Here is a 20104-nt window from a genome sequence, read left to right on the forward strand (position 1 = left end):
TAACAAGAAAACAGTTAACTATCATTTTCCTATCGATTGACAAACAAATTGTTTGGTAACTGTTTACGATCTCGAATAATTAAGAATAAATAAATAAAAGGAGGCAAATCACGCACGATCATCCAACCCCAATTTAGGATTCTCTGTGTTATGGGTACCACCAGAGACTAATAAACAAGTAAATAATAAACACCCATGCGCCACACATACGATAATAAACACCTAGACAAAGAGCTAATACATCTGTTCATCACACAATGTTTGCCCGATCTGGGAATCAATATCACAGCCCACTGAGTTTCTCGCCGATCTTCTCAGCGGCCTCGCGATTCCGATCTGGTGGTAGATTCTACGAAGCACTGCTCTTGCTAGGGCTAGTGTTAACAAATTTTCTCAGGTTGAGCCCGTGAGCTCACATACCCGTCCGGGCGTAGCCTCTTAGACTATCTTAGACTATTAGGTATCGAATCCATGACCCTCGGCGAAACAGTCAAGAGCGCTAGCTACTGCACCACCCAGTTAGTCAAAACAATCGCTTTTTTGAACTATAATACTTAGTTTTGTTTTTTATTACTTAGACTGATGGACGAGCTCACAGCCCACCTGGTGTTAAGTGTTTACTGGAGCCCATAGACATCCACAACATAAATGCGCCACCCACCTTGAGATATAAGTTCTAAGGCCTCAAGTATAGTTACAACGGCTACCCCACCCTTCAAACCGAAACGCATTACTGCTTCACGGCAGGAATAGGCAGGGCGGTGGTACCTACCCGTGCGGACTCACAAGAGATCCTACCACCAGTAAAATTACGGTTAAATTTCGATCGTTTTTGGTTCTCCGCTTGTCCGATCGAATCAACGTCAAACTCAACTTAAGGTCGGACCAATTAAACTGTCTACAAACGTAAGACCATTGGGCTTTGTTCCCATTAAAACTACGGAACCCGCTACCGGGATCCCGTTGTAGTCTAAATGTTAATTCGGCCCGGGACAATACTATGCAAATACTATCCGTCCAATATTGGGCCCGTAATGTATGCTTCGCTCAATAACAACGGTTACTACACCTGTCGTTTGGTTATATGTATGCTCGACTCTCGGATCTCGTTAATTTAAGGTTCTACTTGCCTTCATTGGGACTGTCGTTGCGGAAAATTTAATGGGAATGTACGGGAGTAACTTAATTTAAAGCACAGATTGATATATAAGTGTTTATTGTAAATAAGCGCTGATCCTTACCTTGAAACTCAAAGCAATCTCTGGTTTTCAATAAATCCAAATAAAGTTGATAACTTTGTAAAGTAGTTTTTTTGGAACGAAGTTCTTTATGGGACGATGCGGAGGGGTACCCTAACCGGGAAAAAACGTCCGTAACGTAAGATTTTTATTAGTAATGCACACAGTGTACGACTTAACTTTGTAGTGACGTATAAAAAACAACAATTTTTTATTATATATTTTTTTAAAATCATTGTGAATAAAATAAAGTTGATAGCTTTGTAAAGTAGCTTTTATTTTATCAAAATAAAAAAAATAAAAAAAATGTATACCCGAATAATAATTTTCTTTGTACCTCGAATAGAACTTAAAATTAATATTTTTTATAATAAAGAACTTCGTTCCCGTCCGGTGTCCCACGACACCACACATCTTTTTTTTTTTATGTAGGCCGACGGACGAGCATACAGCCCACCTGATGGTGAGTGGTTACCGTCGCCCATGTACTTCAGCAATGCCAAGGACAGAGCCAAGCCGCTGCCTACCACTAAACGCTAATAGGAGAGATTACTCTTTTTCTTAAAAATACACTTTACTCGTTTACAATTTACTGGTGGTAGGGCCTCTTGTGAGTCCCCGCGGATAGGTACCACCACCCTGCCTATTTCTGCCGTGAAGCAGTAATGCGTTTCGGTTTGAAGGGTGGGGCAGCCGTTGTAACTATACTTGAGACCTTAGAACTTATATCTCAAGGTGGGTGACGCATTTACGTTGTAGATGTCTATGGGCTCTAGTAACCACTTAACACCAGGTGGGCTGCGAGCTCGTCCACCCATCTAAGCAATAAAAAAAAAAAAACTCAAATAATTTAGGGTAATACGGGATATCTGTAATTGGGGAAAGTTTCCTCAACGTTGGCCGGTTGCTACGTCAAAATAAAACAAGAACAAAATTTGGACAGATTTCGCTTTTATTATAAACATTAATTGCACATAAGAACATGTCATACAAAAATATATTCTAAATTATAAACGCACTACCAATTAAAAAGTAAAACGTCAAAACGGCATTTTTTCATTTTATTCATAAATATTCTAAAAACAAAAGAAAAATAAAAAGTTTAGAAAAAAATATGCTATTACATATATAAATTTTACATTTTATTTTATATTCATAATTGATACGAAAGGTAAAAGTTTATATGAACTTTTTTTTTTAAATTTAAAACAAAACCTTAATAGGAGTAACATTTTTATTATGTAACAGAAACTTTCAATAATATATTTTTATTTTAAACCCTATTATAATTCTACATAAGGTTTCACGTTTATTTTCAAAACAATTTCGTACGTTTGTCATGTTAAATGGCTTTTTAAGATTTCATAGAGGTCAATGATCCGAACATTTGGTTCTCACAAGATGTTTTAAAATAACAATTCAAGATTCTAGCTAACTGATTATATACATTTGTGATGGTAAGTGGTAACGTTACGACTCGTTATTAAACCGACTTTAAACAAGCGATATTTATCTATCACGTGTAATTAAAACTATTTATTATTTATTCTCTTAAATATATGTATTATAATTTGAGACTTCAAAATACTCCAGAATTCATTATTGTGACAAATTTTCTTTGAAATGTTTAGTTCAAGTAGTAAGTAGTAAGTAGTAGTAGCTGCTTACATCAAATAGTTTCTTTTTTTCTCAAAAATATAATTAAAAATAATTTGAAAAATTACTTAAAGACAAAAAAATTAATAGAAAGGCATCAATTTAAGTTACGTATTTCTAAAATAAAAACTAGTGAACTTCCACACAGATAGAAGACTCGTAAAAATTTACTTTCAAACTACCAATTTTCGATTGTAAATGTTTCTATAAAAATCAAAATACGCTAAAATTTCTGCAATCGAATTTGTAGAGGTACTTTTTATGAACGTCTAAATCACATGCGTATGTGATTCATCGGTGAATTCATCTAAAAATATGGTAACTCTCAACTTATTTAACTAAAACAGTGTGCTAGCCTACAAGCAAATCGACGTGGAGCCATCATGAAGAAAAAACAACTCCGATAACGCCAATACCTAAATCAGTTAAACGTTCAATGATCCCACATCTGTCAATGTCACTCGACTGTCAAATATCTCGTGTGTCAAACGTCAGAACAACATTTATTGTTGTTTCCGTGAAGAAAACATCAGGCAAATGATTTCAGTACCTACATACTTTAGAGTGATTTTAATTGAATACTTTTCATAGGCAACTGTTTTGTGAATAATCAATTGAATGAAGTAGGTTTTATTTATCTGTTGAAATTCCGTGAATTTATGAGCTTTAGGTTTATTTTCGAATTACCCAGTGGTAAAGTTTAAGAGTTGTGAAAGCAGTTTAGTTGCACAGACTCGCGTGTTGCAAAACTGATTTTGCAATAAATACGGTCGGCAGCCACCCGTGCACAATCACATTTCGCTTAAACCGCTACCTTTCCCTACGATAGACGTAAGCTATTTTTGTGGAAACGATTTTAAACTTTGTCACCATGTGTGTTAGCGCTGATAATAATATGCACTGTTTAAAAACCGAGAACCTTCCGAAACTCAAAGTAATAGTGCAATTTCAGTCACTCTCGTTAATATTCGCTTAGCAAGAGAAAGACAGTGAACATTTATTTTCAAAACTTAAATCGAATTTAGATCTTGTGTTATTTATATATCGATTTAATAGTAACTGTTTTCTGACATCATAAACATTAATTATAGGTATATTCGACTACATATCGTACAAAAAGAATAATAATGTTTGGCTATAAGTGGCCCTTTTTACGATACAATCGCATCCAGTGTCTAAAGTCACTTCAGTTTTGTTTACACAATGCCCCGTCGCCTACACTTTGAGAAACAGTGGCCACGCTCCAAGTACGAATTAATATTATCTACATTATTCTAGAATATATTTAACATTTGTCAAATTAGATACTCGTCGAATGTATAGGTACAATTTGACGTGCTGAGATGCCACTATCTAGCGATATCTACAAATCTATAGACTGTGAATAGAGATTCTAATATTTACTGTCGATTAATTTGTGTATCATTAATTATTTATTTATTTATCACAATACAATACGGCAGAGGACAATAACGTCAACGAACGTTTTGTTCTTTTAACTTACAATTTTATACTCTATCTAATTTTATTTACGGTTTTAAACGTTCCGCGAATTTTGTAAGCCCTTATGACATTTCGGGTCTGCAACGAGGGACATATTTCCATTAGTTATTTGTAACAGTTTGGCTTATTTTTAAGTAACAATTAACTAGGTTGATTCAGTTCTACATGTACTGTGAATTTTTTTTTACGAGACTAAAATCATCCCCATCCCCATCCTCATCGTTATCAATCAACCTCATAATTTTTAGCGGTCATAGCAAGGTTCGATTTTTCTCAGCGAGAACTACACAAATCACTGAACTCACACAAAGACCAATTTACATAACTAAACTACTATAATTATCCTTCTCAACCTCTGTCAGAGTATAGTCCGACCTCGCTCACAACGAAACACTAATTGAGTTGAAAAAACTCAATTAATAGGCCCTTTACATTCGCATTCAATCATGACAGCGGAGAGAGACGATCTAACCGACTTTACTAGTATTTGTGAAACCAATCATTTAATTTGATAGATTTGGTCCAAGTGGTCACTCAAGGTTAGAGATACTAGGAGTTTGCAGATATGTTTTCACGTCGTCTGGGTTTATCGAATATGTTAATCGATTTGAAGGCCAACCCGATAATTATTGTGGGTGTTGACTTATTGATCGAATTTATCGAGGACCAGATAACAAAAAACAATACAAAAAAGGGTGCGTGTACGCGCGTAAGAAGTTATACATTATTTTTATTAAATTTATTTCTTTTTTTTTTGTTTAAATTTTAATCAATTTGAAAAAAAACCCGATTAAACAACATCCTCAAACACGCATATTGGACATTCCTTTTCTGAAACATCGTATAAACTCGGTAATTCTCGGTAAGGTTCGGAAAGTTCACCTGCGGCTATATTCAGACTCGCCAAGTTACGTCGAACGTATTGCAATGAGCGATTTAGTGGGCAACTTCATTTCTGTTAATTTTGTGTCACGGTGCGCGCGCATCGTAAAATTTCACTCTCATCAATTTTTCATAACGCGCCTAAAGAAGTATAACTTCAATAATTAGAACTACCTTTGCGGTTCAATATCGCATTCAAACACTTTACAATCGATATGAAAACTTAAAATTTTTCGACAAGTCGTAAATAATAAATGCGAGATTAAGCTGTAAAAATTTTTTTTAATTGTATTTACGTATCGCGATAGTTAAAGAACGTATACTACACGAACAACAAATTCAATTTTATATATAATATACTTTTTTTTAATGTGACTCGTGATGAAAGGTCTGTTCCTTGTAACTGATCAAAAAGATGATGTCGAGGGATGAAAGGTTTACGCGACATTTATCTTTGTAATTAAAGGTCCGTTTTATTTGATATTAGCATCAAAAATGCGACTTTGTTAGCCGAACTTCAATTATATTTACGCCATTCAAATAAGTCAAGAAGTTTTTTTTTTTAATGATATATTTTCCAAATTTTAAATTCTATATGGTTTTTCTGTAAAAAAAAATTTATTGCTTATATGGTTGGACGAGTCACAGCCCACCTGGTGTAAAGTGATTACTGGAGCCCATAAACATCTACAACGTAAACGCGCCACCCACCTTGAGATATAAGTTCTAAGATCTCGGTATAGTTACAACGGCTGCCCCACCCTTCAAACCGAAACGCATTACTGCTTCACGGCAGAAATAGGCAGGGTGGTGGTACCTACCCGCGCGGACTCACAAGAGGTCCTACCACCAGTAGTAACAAAAATGTAACAAAAATGGTGCTTAAACCACATAGCCTTAAACCCCTCGATATAGTTCCGTCTTTCGAATATCCTACACGACCATTAGTAACATAAATCCAAGAGAAGATCAAACACGCATCAAGGAATTTAAATGTAGACTAAAAGTGAATGGAAATATGTGTGAAGTTTCTTCCTAGAATTTAAAAATCTGCAATCTTTCAATGTTTTTGATCAGTATTATCTACAATACATTATAGTATGTCATAAGGGCTTCTAGGAGAACCGTTTTTTTAAAAAATCAACTAATACATCAATACAACTATGTGTTTTACCGATGAAAACCAATTTTTTAATTTATTTTTATTAAACTAACTACATATATTGTAATACATACTATATTATATTCTACGTTTAAACATATTTACATGTCAACGTTATGTTATTTGCATCCTATATTATAATAATATATTATATAATAAATATTGGACTTAATACATAGTAATGTTAAATGGTCCGTTGTTATTAAAAATTTTCAGCACATTTTTCATTACATTTCCTTTTTATATAGTACGCATTGTTACATTTATAATATTCGGATACTCTTTTTCAAAAAATTTAAATTATTGGACTTTTTGTTATGCAAATTGATTTTAGAAAAAAATCTCAATTGATTTTTCTGTCATCCATATTCCTTAATTAGGTAATATTTTTTATGTTAATAACAAGAAAACATCAACTTGTTATTGACACATTTAGAATCAACTATTTCAAACGGAACCAATTGCAAATTATACATTTCAAAATTGATAACATTAAATTTTAAAAGCTATTTAATTTGTTTGAACTAGACGCGTATAAAAATGACAATACAATCAGTCTAAATTTAAAAATCTTAAGTTGTTTTTGTGTGTTTGTCACGAATGCCCTCACAACACGTTTTTGTAAAATATTATATTTGTATTTGTGGTTTTAGTTAAGTTACTTTATCTATAAGTAACCGAATTATCTTACTGTATGTAATTTGAGGCACAGAAATCACAATCACTACATAGTATAAAACAAAGTCGCTTTCTCTGTCCCTATATCCCTATGTATGCTTAAGTCTTTAAAACTACGCAACGGATTTTGATGCGGTTTTTTTTAATAGATTGAGTGATGGTTTATATGTATAATAACATCCATTAAATGGTGGAGAAATCAATAATAAATTACAGTTTCCGAAGCGAAGCGGGTCGCTAGTACTAAATAAAATTTAAAATATTCAAACGAACCTAAGATTTTTAAATTTATGGAACGCTTTATTTTATTTTTTTTCAAATTCCACCTAAGACTTACTCTCTACGATCACAGCGCGCGCTATGTGGAATGTTCGAGCAACGGTTCGTCTTCGTGCTCGTGTAGTTCCTCCGTCCTGCTCTCGCTTGAGGGGAACGCCGTATGCGGAGCAAGGACGACAACCTTGCCGTCGTCGTTGTAGGCGAGGGGGTAGTAGACGAGCCCGCGGGTTCGTGTTCGCTTGTCGCGCGGTGAACGCCACTGGTACAAAAAAAAAAGCAAGATTAAAATAATTAAATAAGGTTTTATCAAACAGTACTTGATAGAAATGTGTGTACAGTATTTATTTATTTATTTTCAGTTTCCACGAGTCATGGATATAATTAATATAATTTTTAAAGTTTACTTTTTTCGTGGTTATTTACTGTCATTCTAAAATATTATTTTCAGGTTTATTTTTATTCAACTTATTATTATTTCTAATACTATATAATTCTCGTGGTAATAACGGACGTCTAAGGTGATATTCATCGACATTTCAATATTGTGATACTACCGTCTATCTTTCTATAAACAAATATTTGTATATAATGACATAATACCAAAAATAATAATAATAATTAATAAAAAAAACCCAAAAATTAACCGAAAAACACCTTTAAAAGAACGTGAGTGTTATTTATGTTAAGATATTATTCATTATTGATAAAGATTACTTGTGTTTAATTGCATTTATAATACATTACATTTCATTTTCATAAATAAACTTTTAAATAATTATTGCCATCTTTTTCTTTTTTCCCATCCCTAGTCGCTAGGCTTGGTAGGCGAAGCTCGACCTGAGAGACTTTACTAGCCCTAGCTAGAACAGTACTTCACTGAATCTACCTCCGGATCGTAATCGGGACCGACTGAGAGGATACTACGAGAAACTCAGTGGGTTGTCTCTATGGATTAAATTGCGCGCCGAATTCCTGAGAACGGTGTCCAGGTTTGGATTGCCTAAAAGCACCGAGAGTAGATCTGGAAGATCCCACACAAAATGTTTATGGCGACAGCGGATATGCGTTGCCCCGTCACCTGGGTCGAAAAGGTAATTCAGGGCGGCCACGATAAGAGGGTTATCATTCCGCGCCATTTTCTCAAAGTTTTCTTATGGCCGACGAAAATTCCCCTACAATAAAAACCCACAGTTGATTTACACCCCCTATAATAAAGAGCCCAGAGCTGACACACACAGCGATACGATTAACGTACCGAATTCTAAGACAATACCAGATCCGCTAGACAGATAATTTGCCTATTAGAATATCAACACGTTTCACTTGTGATAATAATTCAGAAACGACAGACCAATAACAAAGTTTACAATAAGCCCTTCGTTCGCTGTTAATGCCTTATTGACCGGACTCAATCATTTTAATCAGGGATGATCTTACATTCCATTACCCATCGACCAGTCAGAAACGGACCGTGAGACGTCGCGACCTCACTACTAAAGCTCGGTGCTACTTATCGTTGAGAACGAAAGCGAACTTGATTCTATTTTTACCGAATATATTGACAGACTAGCGTCTCGCTGCGGCGCCGCTCGGGTCTTTAACAAAAATTTCAACGATATTTGACGTTGTTTAATTTTTTTAAATAAAGAACACTTATTGGGGCATAACTATAAGAGTTTGACATATGCTGTCGCGACACTTTTTGTAAATAATAATGTGTTCTACAAAGTCTTAGTACATTATTTTATTATATCATCAATAGTTTTCGCAGGGCACGCTATGTAAAGAATATTTTAGGCTTATATTATTGGATTTTGCTTAATCTTATAAAATAGTATAAAAGCATTCGAATTCGATTTTTAAAAAAAAAATGTTTTCTTCAAATTTTGCTTGATTTATTTTCCTCGGTTTCTCACCTGTAGTATCATCAGCACGACAAAGAACAGTGCACCGGCGGACAGACACACCATGACGGTTATCGCGGCGGCGCTGGGAGCTGACGTACTGCGAGCGTTCTCCACTGTGTGCAGAGCGCCCCATTCGGCTATACGACGTTTTCCCGCCACCGATGAGTTAATGCATTCACCTGGGACAACAAAAAAAAACGAAATTGCATTAACTGATCCAGCTCTAGTAATAATAATATGTGGTTTGTTATTTGTTCTCCGTATTCACGGGAAATTTTCACTCTATAATATATTTTCACTAATAAAATAAAAAGAGCGAACGACGCTAGACACTAGACAATACAAATAAAACTGAAAATTCGTTTTTATATTGCTTAAATCTTATATAACTTAAATCGGCGCGCGAATCTTGTTATGACGTCAGGGAACACCTGCACATTCGGGAATTCCGATCGCGTCTTATGACACCCGATTGCGACCAGAAATGGCAATATTCCACGCTACAAATACAGATTATGTACAAATTGCTTGATCTAATGTAAGTCCGAACCAAATTGATTTACTAAAATACCTTTATTTAATTATTATCGGGTAGATAGGTAAACGAGCTGACGGCCCATCTGCGTGCTTAGTTTTTAACTTATCGATCGCGTAAATGTTAACTCAGATTTGTATGGTGTTCAGTGCACTTAGTACTAGTTTTTTAACGTTCTCGATAGCGTAAAAGTTAGCCGAAAATTGTATGGAGTTGGAACGTTTGTCTACGTTTGCCGCTAGGGGCGCTGTTCCAACTCCATACAAATCTGAGTTAACTTTTACGCTATCGAGAACGTCAAAAAACTCGCACTAAGCACACTGATGTAAAATGGCTGTCAGATTTCTATTCAGAGTATGTGGGCGTGCATTTGTGTGTGTTTAGACACGTGAGAAATCAGTAGCTCCTGGCTATTAACCGGGGAACATCAACAAAAGTCGCAAACTGCGTGAGTTGTTACCAGTTTCGGGATGACAATGGCAGCATTCGGTCCCGGGCGAGGTCGTCGTCCCCCTGTCCGTACAACACGGAACGCACTGATTGTTTAATCTGTAACAATGATTAAGTACGGTCTCATTGAACAATTATAACAAAAAAACCTACCTAATCGCTGGTAGCCTTAGGGGCTATTACAGCTAGGCCCGGTTTAGTAGGCGAGCTTACGGCAGTCAACCTGAGAGAAATTACTAACACTGGCCCTAGCAAAAACAGCAGTGCCTACCACCGGATCGGAATCGCGACTCATTGAGAAGAAAGATCCTCGGCGAGAAAGTCAGTGGGTTAAGTCTATAGGCTAGGTTAGAGAAGCATTTCAACGAAACAGCCTACACCTCAACTTCGCCGCTGGACTAAGCATACATCATAGAACATATTATTAACCTCGGCACATAAAAAATTAGTTTAGTTTTTAAAACTCCGAGTCCTTGAACTACTGCTATTTCAATCGTCACGTCTTTTTTTTATTTCCCTTGTAGGTAGACGAGCATACGGCCCACCTGATGGTGAGTGGTTACCGTCGCCCATGGACTTCAGCAATGCTAGGGGCAGAGCCAAGCCGCTGCCTACCAATTCTCTCCACAAGCCTCGTTTGAAGAACATTTCATAGCGCTCGGGAAACACCGGTTAACCATAGAAGGGGCTACCTCTATTACCCACTTATTGATTTCAATATGTAGTATAAACACCCAGACAAAGAGCAAACAAACATGTTCATCACACAAACGTTTGCCCGACGTGGGAATCGAACCCACGACCCTCGGTTCAACAGTCAGGGCCGATAACTCAGCGAGTCAGTCGATTTTCTATATAATTTCAATACGTTTTAGTTTTCATACACTCTCTGTGCTCCGACTGTAACCATCGGGTGCTGAATATTTTGCATGTCTCAAATAAATAGATTTTATTTTACGAATCTTCAAGTTTCCATCGCGGAGTTTTAATTCAATATTATACACGAGAACTTCCGCAATTAATTATTAAGATTTAATTTTTAAAATTAATTTACAGGGGAAACGATCTCACGGATATTTAATAATACATCAAAACAAAACAAAAATTTTTTTTTCTCTCCTACCGACGCCGAAAGTTCGGTTTTCCTCCCGCTGTACAGGGAAGAAAGTGTAACTTTTTCTCCCTGGGTACTGACAAGTGCGCATGCGCGTTAGTGTCTACGTCAGCTCTCACGCACCTAAAATTCTCCGCCATTGTTGTGCTCGGGTAATTTGCAATATTGTGTTTAGTGTAAAAGTGAAATAAACAAAAGGCAATAAAATTTTATAGTGAAGTATTAAACAAAGATGAGTTTTGATTGAGTTCATCAGTGAGGGGGCTCCAACCCCCGCCAGGGCTTCGCCCCTGGACCCCGGCTCGGTACTCCACGGGGGCTAAGTTTTTTACAATGTCGAACTTTCGGTCTGGTAGGAGAAAAAATAGTATGTGCACCGCGGGAAAAAAGTAGGACATCTCATCCCGCGTGTTTGGCAATTTTACACGCGGGAGGAAATGTCCAACTTTTCTCCCTTGGTGCACCATGTACTTACTATATTCCAATAACCAACAAAACACGCGAACTCACCTATCGAGCCTCAGCGGCCTGGAGCATCCTGTACAACTGAACTGTCCCGAACCGTAGCAGGTGCGACACGACGGATCGCACGTGCTGCACGTTCCATTGCCCGCCTCGTAGTACTGAGAGCCGAGGCACTCCATACAAAGCCCGCCGTCTAACACGAAACGAGGCGGACACGACGTGCAGTGTAGCGGACCGGAGTCCGAGCACTCCCGGCAGTAGTGGTGACAATGACGGCAGCCGTCGTCGCTTTTGTAGAATCCTAAACCGAATCACCACTCTCTTGATTTAACACTAATCATTCCAACACTTACGCATCACATACAACAACGTACACAATATTATATCATGATAATAATTTATACATTTACCAGAGACAAAGAAGAATATAGTATAAGTATAAGAAAATCGTATATTGCACAGAACACACTAGATTGCGAGTCAAATTGTATGTTTGCCTTTTAGGTCCCTTTGAAATAGATTGACTCTCAGTCATCTACGGATTCGTCTGTCCCAGAGTCTACTTATAGATATTCCGACGCCTTAATAACAGAAATCGACATAATTACTTCTGTGGGCCTCGTAGGACACCGGTGACCTACATAGCGTTCAAAGGGTTAAATTGTATGTTACCGACTAAGGTCAGAGGATATCTGGTCATGTGGCCCTTTGGCTCTTCAATTCAATCGATTACAAAACACAAAATGATACGTTTAGGCATATCTGCAGTATCAGACGTGATTTCAAAAAGGATTTCGAAATTTCAAAGAAGAGTAGTTACCTTGAGGACATTCGGGGTGACATTCTCCAGCGGCTAGCCTCCAACCCTGAGGGCAGGACGCGCACTGATCGCGACGGGGCCCAATACATGTCCGGCAAGATAAATAGCACTTGGAACAGGCGCCGCGATCAGCGTAGTACCTGTTAAAAACGAGATGTGTAAATAGATCGTTGTATTCGTCACTGTTCTAAGCATCATCAAACAAAGACCCTATCGAGTTCTGGTCAAAATCAGAAAGATTTTTGAGATTTGGTTAGCCATATTAGCCGCACCGTTTGAGATTAGTTGGGTAAAATTGGGCTTTTAGCTTTTGTACTTATAGATTTGCAATGAGATCATATTCACGGCTTCAGTGGGCAAATTCATTTAAAGTCGCAGAGGACGTTTTTTTTTTCCTACCTTAGCTGATAGCCTTAAGAGGCTATTTCAGCGTAACCTTAACTAGTAGGTGAGCTCAAGGGGCTCAAACCTGTCGACGTTGCTAACACGAACCCTAGCCAGAGCCGTGCTTCGCAGAATCTACCACCGAATCGGAAACGCGACCCACTGAGAAGATCCGGCGAGAAACTCAGTGGGCTGTGTCTGTGGGTTAATTTACTCATCGAGCCCTTCGTCGCAAGCGACGGGTTCGACGACAACGATGACCGGAGAGGCCTGAGTTCGACAACCTATTGAATGAAACTAAAGTGAGAACTTACCCATCAGCGCATGAAGTCCTGCAAGCTCCAGACTGCAGTCTCAGGGACCCAGCACAGCTGGTACAGTTGAGTCTTGAAACGCATTCAGTACAACCGTGCACGCAGCGAATGCACCGACCGGCCTCCGCGTAATATCCGCTGCTACATTCCGGAACGCATCTAGCGACAACGAATGTATAATACTTATTGGTTTTCTCCTTATTTCGGCTTATGTATATCGGCCCTAATCAAACGCCACTGCGTAACAAATTCTATTGTGTCTGTTGAATTCGCTTTAAACTGACTTACATAAAAAGGACATAGTACAACAAATTTTGTAGACGATTTTTTTTATTGCCCTTAACGGCAGGCGAGTGTTTACCGTCGCCCATGGACTTCAGCAATGCCAGGGGCAGAGCCAAACTGCTGCGTACCGGAATTATGAAATATACCTGAGTCCCGCGATGCTACCCGCGGTTATTGCCGTCTAGCTAGTCTAAAAAAAGTAGCCTAAGTTACTCCTTATATCATCAGCTACCTATCTGTGAAAATCCCGTCAAAATCGGTCCAGCCGTTTCAGAGATTAACCGGAACAAACAGACAGACAGACAAAAATTTAAACAGACACTCCAATTTTATTTATTTGTATAGATAAACACAATTTTCATTAAATACTATATTTAACACGACGAGTGACGTGTCCAAACTGAAACCTACACTCGTGTCCAGAAAGCATAGATTTTACAACCGAATTAGAAGTGCAGCAGACTTTTTGGCGGGAGCGCGAGGAGTGAAGTTGTGCGATTTGTTTTATTTTGTCTATTTAGTGTTTCTTCATGTTTAAATGTGTAATAACAGTGGTTTGTTAACTGTTTAATATCTGTGAAAGTGCACAAATATGGGGAAAATGAAACAAAGCTGCTGAACGTAGCTTCTCGGGATCCCCCAAAAAGTCCACTGAAAAAATGTCAGTCAGTAAATGACCACCATTTTACTCAGATTATATTTCATCCCATATCATCGCATTTCATTTAATTTCGTCCCAGTTCATTAATGTCTCAAATTAATCATCTTCATTTCATTTCATTTCACTCCATAATATCATTTTTCATAAAAATAAGAAAATAAATTAAAATAAGACATGACTTAAAGGTCTTAGTTACCAGGTCATAAAATCCCATTAAAAAAAAAGAAGTGCAGCATAAAATAGGAGCGACCGCCTAACAGAGGATCAAAATCACAGTAAGCTTTACGAGGAACCAGCAACTACTGATATAACAATGACGTAGGTAATCACAATTTCCTTCGGATTCGCTACCCGAGTTGTTCGACAAGTCCCGTGCATTAGTTATTTAAGACGCGGCATTACCAAAACGTGATTCGACCTAATCCGCAGTAACACGTCCTACTGAGGACTGATGATAGTTAATACGTAATTCACTAATTTCGTACAGAATACTTACTGCATGGTTCAATTAAAAATAGCGTTTAATACGAAATAATGTTTTTAAGTTGGTTTTCGTAAAACGAAAATGTTACACGATTCAGCCAAGACGTTAAACTATGGTACCATTATTTTTAAGAATCATTTAACAGTTTAAAAGTGATGTGCAGCAGGTGAGCCATGAGCACGTCCACCCGTCTAAGCAATAAGAAAAGAATAATATCCTCACCTGTAATCTTCTAGCAAATTAGGCGATGGACAAGTTAGACAGTGTCCTTCGCCCTCTCCATAGCACGATTCACAAGCGTCGTCACATCTGCTACAGCCGAGTTTATCTATGAATTGTCCGGTCGAACATCGATCAGATCCAGCTGGGAGACATCTCCCCTTCTTATTTATTTCCCAATTTGTTTCGCATGTGAGACAGAAAGCGCTTGTGCAAGTCGCACATCCAACTGGACACCTGTGCAATGGATACAAATTTAGCAAGTCCTGCAATTAATAGCCTGCAAGTAATTAATAAAGTATTCAGACCAACCTCACGCATTCCTTCCTTTTTTTGTCCACGTAATATCCGCCTGGACATGTCGCCACACAGCTACCATCTAACACGTAATTTGTAGTGTGACAAGTTATGCATTGGTTTTCCTTTGGTCCAACGCATGTGTCACACGAATTGTGGCATTTGGCGCAAGTGTAATCGTCGGTTTCGTAGTGCGCTGCCGGACATGTGACCAGACAGCTGCCCTCGTGCAGGAGTAGGTGATGTTCACACGACGTGCACGCATTCGCTCTTTCCGAACAAGTCGCACAATGAGCTGCACAAGGCCGACAAGTTGCAGAATCTGTGTCCTCCCAATATCCATCAGGACATTGTTGTAGGCAAACAGCCAAATCTGCCACTAAAAAATGAGCCGGAGCACATGTGAAACATGAATCTTGCCCCGGTCCCATGCAAGTTTCACACGATTCGTGACATTGCCAACAAACTCCCCCTTGATTGGCATAGCTTCTCGGTGGGCAACGAGAAACGCACGTGTCATCTAAACGGTAATGTTTACAAGCCACACATTGGGACGGTCCTTTTCCGTAGCATCCTTGAGAATCGCATTCGGGATCACAGTCGTGCATGACGCGCTTGTCATTACTATCGGCGAGGACATTTTCCCCATGCGGTGAAGGGACGTTATGTCCGTCGAGACGGGCTACCGCCTTTTCCGGGTTGGACCCAGCGGCGAATAAATTTGGAAAGTTCTGGTAATTAGCAAACGCGTCAGTATTGTAAAAAGAATCACTGATTGTGTCGTAGCCATCCGCTGCCGTTGGAAACGCGTATGACGGTGCAAATGGCGACGGTCTCTTTGATCGTAACCGAACGGGATCTATGACAGTTCCGTAGAATATCAGCTGCCATTTCTTGAGAACGCCCGCCTGGTTCACGTGCCTTTTGCCGGCGTTTATTATTTCTAATGTCCATCTACCTTCTGCTTGTTCTCCCCAAAAATGAACGCTCAAAAATGGCCAATCGTCGAAGGTAGAACTAGCCACGTCACGAGGTCGTTCGAACAATAATGTTGATACAGTACCCATTGGTGAAGTTAATAATATACGCAGGTTACCACGGGGGAAGAACCTCAACGATATTTTACATTGGACATGTTCTAGGTAACGCACTTCATTCACCGTACCACTGCATCCAGTTACATCCATATATGTCCTTAATGAATTGCCCAAAGTAGAGTCCATCGACTTGTCTTCGTTCAACTCCTGCGATTTACAGATATGTTGAGGTGGAACCGTTACCCACTGCTCGGCCAAATTTACCATTTCCGTGGCATCCATAAGACCGTATCCGAATTTGTGACTAACTTTCCTCTTGACTCCATTGATGATCCAACCCTTTTCTCTTTCTAACGGTTCAGGCCTAGACGTCATTACAACCAGATATTGCATATCTCTCCATGTTAATTCAGGATTTGCTTCAAGAGCTAAAGCACATATTCCAGCTGCTAATGGTGCAGAAGCTGAAGTTCCCGTGTGTTCTACTGTACAAATGTGGTCAGCCCTCAGTCTACCGTCCATATCAACAGTCGCCACACTTTTGTCGTGACCCGGAGTACCCGAACTGTAAGTGGTAGCTAAAGTGGAAGAACATTCTTCGAGATACCAAGGTTTGTAGCCTCCTTGTGTTGCACTAGATATCGATAGAGTAAATATGCTGTTTGTGTAGCCGTCACAGTTACATGAATCGGTGTGCCTTCCGCCGTTACCGGAAGCCCAGACAAAGATAGAGCCTTTGCCACGACGACCGCTCGTAACACCATATATAAATGCTCTACAAAAATACTATGAATTAGTTTCCTTATTTAACATATCTACTAGGTGTTATTTTTTTATTCAGACTCACCTTCTGGCCAAAGGTCCAGGACCGTCAACTGTTTTGCCATCGTCTTCCGGTCCCCAGGAAGCGCTATAGATGTCAATATGATCTGGATTCAATCCCAACGCTCTTGCTTCTACTGCATCATTGACAATTCCATCTAACATCCTAACTCCTCCTATGCTGGCGTTGTAGGCAATACCTACAGTATAAAAAAGAATCTCATTGTAAGATTTAAATAAAGTTTTCGTTTTTTTTTGCGCTATCAGTATAGACGAATTCTCATATCAAAATGTCGGGTAGTACTAGTATCAAAATAAGCCCAATCACTAGTAACAATACATTTGTTTTCGCGATTTTTATTTGTGAGTTTTTACGAGAGAGTTTTTTGTTAACACACATAGATGATTTTTTACATAGACAAATTGGTACCAATAAAAAAATCGCATCACTCGACACGTGTACAGAGTGCCTACCCATTAGGCCTGCGTCGTTATTGAATTGATTCGGTTTAAAAGATCACGCCCCCGCAGAGCATATATATGTCATCAGCTTGCCTAATTATACGAATATTCTAATTGCCCTTACCCACACCACAGTAGCGATTGTAAGCGACAGCTGCGACTTCGCCTGCACACCTTGTGCCGTGTTTATTGTCGCCATTGTCCTGTGGCATAGGGTCATCATCGTTGCCGTTTATGTCCGTCGATGCTAGAGGATCCTTCAAGAAATACAACTCTTATAAAGTTTTATATTAGGTTATTTGCATTTGCGCATTCGCTATAGCTTTTCGCTATTTTTGGGCAAAAATTAATTCAACGCTTGTCAAAATGTTGTTATGGCACCATATTAGATCGATTTCACGACATTAAACCTAATTAAGCTCTGACTGAATCTAGTATTAGTCTAGAGCTTTTTCATTTACAAAAAATTAAAACTGGTCATGTTCCTCTGTCGGTATCGCTAATTCTATGAAAAACACCGATTTTACCAACTAACGATGTAAAGTTTGCAAAAAAGGTTGCAAAAATATTCCACACAAACCTTTACTGATAATTACAAAAAAAAAAAACAAATAAATTAATCAGCCAATTCAGTCATACCGTTCTCAGGCTATGCTCCTTCATACATGTGGTGTTTTATTTACATTAATACAGTATAGATATGTATATTCACTTACGTAATTCTGTGCTAAATCTGGATGGTTTGTTTGTATTCCGTCATCTAATATTGACACTACAACGCCCTTGCCTGTATATCCCTTTTGCCATGCTGGCGCCACGTTCATGTCAAGTCCATCTTTAGCACCGCCATTCTGTTTAAGAGAACATCTTGTGAACATATGTTCAATTCTTTCGTATAAGTATTTAACTGACTTCTAAATAACTCAGAAAAGTAGAGAACAAGATTATTTTTAGGAAAAACTATTGTATTATTCTTTTGTGTAATCTAAATATAAAGTTAGTCAATATTCATCGCTAGTTTAAAACCTGAGCTGAGTGTTAGGCATGTTTCTTTTTTTTTTATTGCTCAGATGGGTGGACGATCTCACAGCCCACCTGGTGTTAAGTGGTTACTGGAGCCCATAGACACCTACAACGTAAATGTGCCACCCACCTTGAGATATAAGTTCTAAGGTCTCAAGTATAGTTACAACGGCTGCCCCGCCCTTCAAACCAAAACGCATTGCTGCTTCACGGCAGAAATAGGCAGGGTCGTGGTACCTACCCGCACGGACTCACAAGAGGTCCTGCCACCAGTAAATCTTAATTCTGGTTTTAATATTTAGCGAAATCTCAAGCGCTTAATGTTAACTCACCAAATACCATTGTTCCTTATATAACGGATCGGTGAAGTAGGGCTGTGAGGACAGCGCTCTATTGTGCGCTCGGTGAGGTGACGTACGCCGCGGCAGTTGACCGAAAGAAGCCCTATCGTAGGCGTTATAATCGCGCTTGAAGCGACGTTTCTCATGTTGTTGTTCGAACCACGCTACCTAAAACAAAAACAAAGAAAATTCAGCGTTTTCTTGATACCAAATCGGCGCTATCCTCAGATAGATAAAAAATCTTCTCCACTGCACTGGTCCAACGGCTGTCCCACCAGAAACGCGTGAGTATTTCGCGGCAAAAATAAACAGCATGATAATGCGGGCATGCAATAAATACATCCTACCACTAGTACTTTAGATATGAATTAGAAAAAATGTGAGGATACTCGTACTACTACTAATAAGGATGGATGGCTGGAAATATCAAGAACTTTTTTTAATTGTTTGGTGAATGAACACACCTTGAGTTATGCTGTCGACTTTTTTTTTGCCTACCTAAGCTGCCTTGAGAGGCTATTTCAGCGTAACCTTAACTAGTAGGTGAGCTCAAGGGGCTCAAACCTGACAACGTTGCTAACACGAACCCTAGCAAGAGCCGTGCTTCGCAGAATCTACCACCGGATCGGAAACGCGACCTACTGAGCAGATCCGGTGAGAAACTCAGTGGGCTGTGTCTATGGGTTAATTTACTGGTCGAGCCCTTCGTCGCAAGCGATGGGTTCGACGAGAACGATGACCGGTGCTAGAGGTACCTAAAAGCACCGTTAGTGGATCGGGAGGATCCGAAATGACGTAGGTCGACAATGGGAAAGCATGATGTCTTCATGGAGAATAGTGGTCTCTACCAAGGATGGCTTATAATATGTCCGGCCACCAGTAAATATGTCCTGATCAAATTCTGCCTCGGCTATTGACAAAGAAATTGCCAATATGAAACATCGCACCCCTGTGCCCTCGTGAGATTCCTTTAATTATCGTACATATAACATTCACAAAAACTGACAACTTAAATGTAGCTGTACGTGCCAAGTACGTATGTTCCCACTGGGACAGGAGTACGACTATAAAATCTTAAAATTCCGA

The 20104-nt window shown here is 38.8% G+C and overlaps 1 protein-coding gene across 4 annotated transcripts in view; it reads right to left on the reverse strand.

Annotated features, from left to right (window-relative positions):
• Positions 1-2172: 2172 nt before the first annotated feature.
• LOC101741158 (furin-like protease 2) overlaps positions 2173-20104 on the reverse strand; it is a 310342-nt gene continuing 292410 nt past the window's right edge. For all 4 annotated transcript variants that reach the window (XM_004926690.5, XM_021348356.3, XM_062674605.1 and 1 more), the window contains 12 exons: positions 19010-19186; positions 18371-18505; positions 17779-17911; positions 17218-17392; positions 15349-17145; positions 15040-15273; positions 13388-13546; positions 12690-12829; positions 11915-12170; positions 10301-10389; positions 9315-9484; positions 2173-7657 (listed from right to left, as the gene is read on the reverse strand). In XM_004926690.5, the coding sequence (XP_004926747.1) occupies positions 7478-7657; positions 9315-9484; positions 10301-10389; positions 11915-12170; positions 12690-12829; positions 13388-13546; positions 15040-15273; positions 15349-17145; positions 17218-17392; positions 17779-17911; positions 18371-18505; positions 19010-19186 (3645 nt within the window). In that variant the 3' untranslated portion in view covers positions 2173-7477. The remainder of the gene's footprint in view (positions 7658-9314; positions 9485-10300; positions 10390-11914; positions 12171-12689; positions 12830-13387; positions 13547-15039; positions 15274-15348; positions 17146-17217; positions 17393-17778; positions 17912-18370; positions 18506-19009; positions 19187-20104) is intronic.

This window comes from Bombyx mori, chromosome 21 (genome assembly GCF_030269925.1).
Source record: "Bombyx mori chromosome 21, ASM3026992v2".
Taxonomy (NCBI): Eukaryota; Metazoa; Arthropoda; class Insecta; order Lepidoptera; family Bombycidae; genus Bombyx; species Bombyx mori.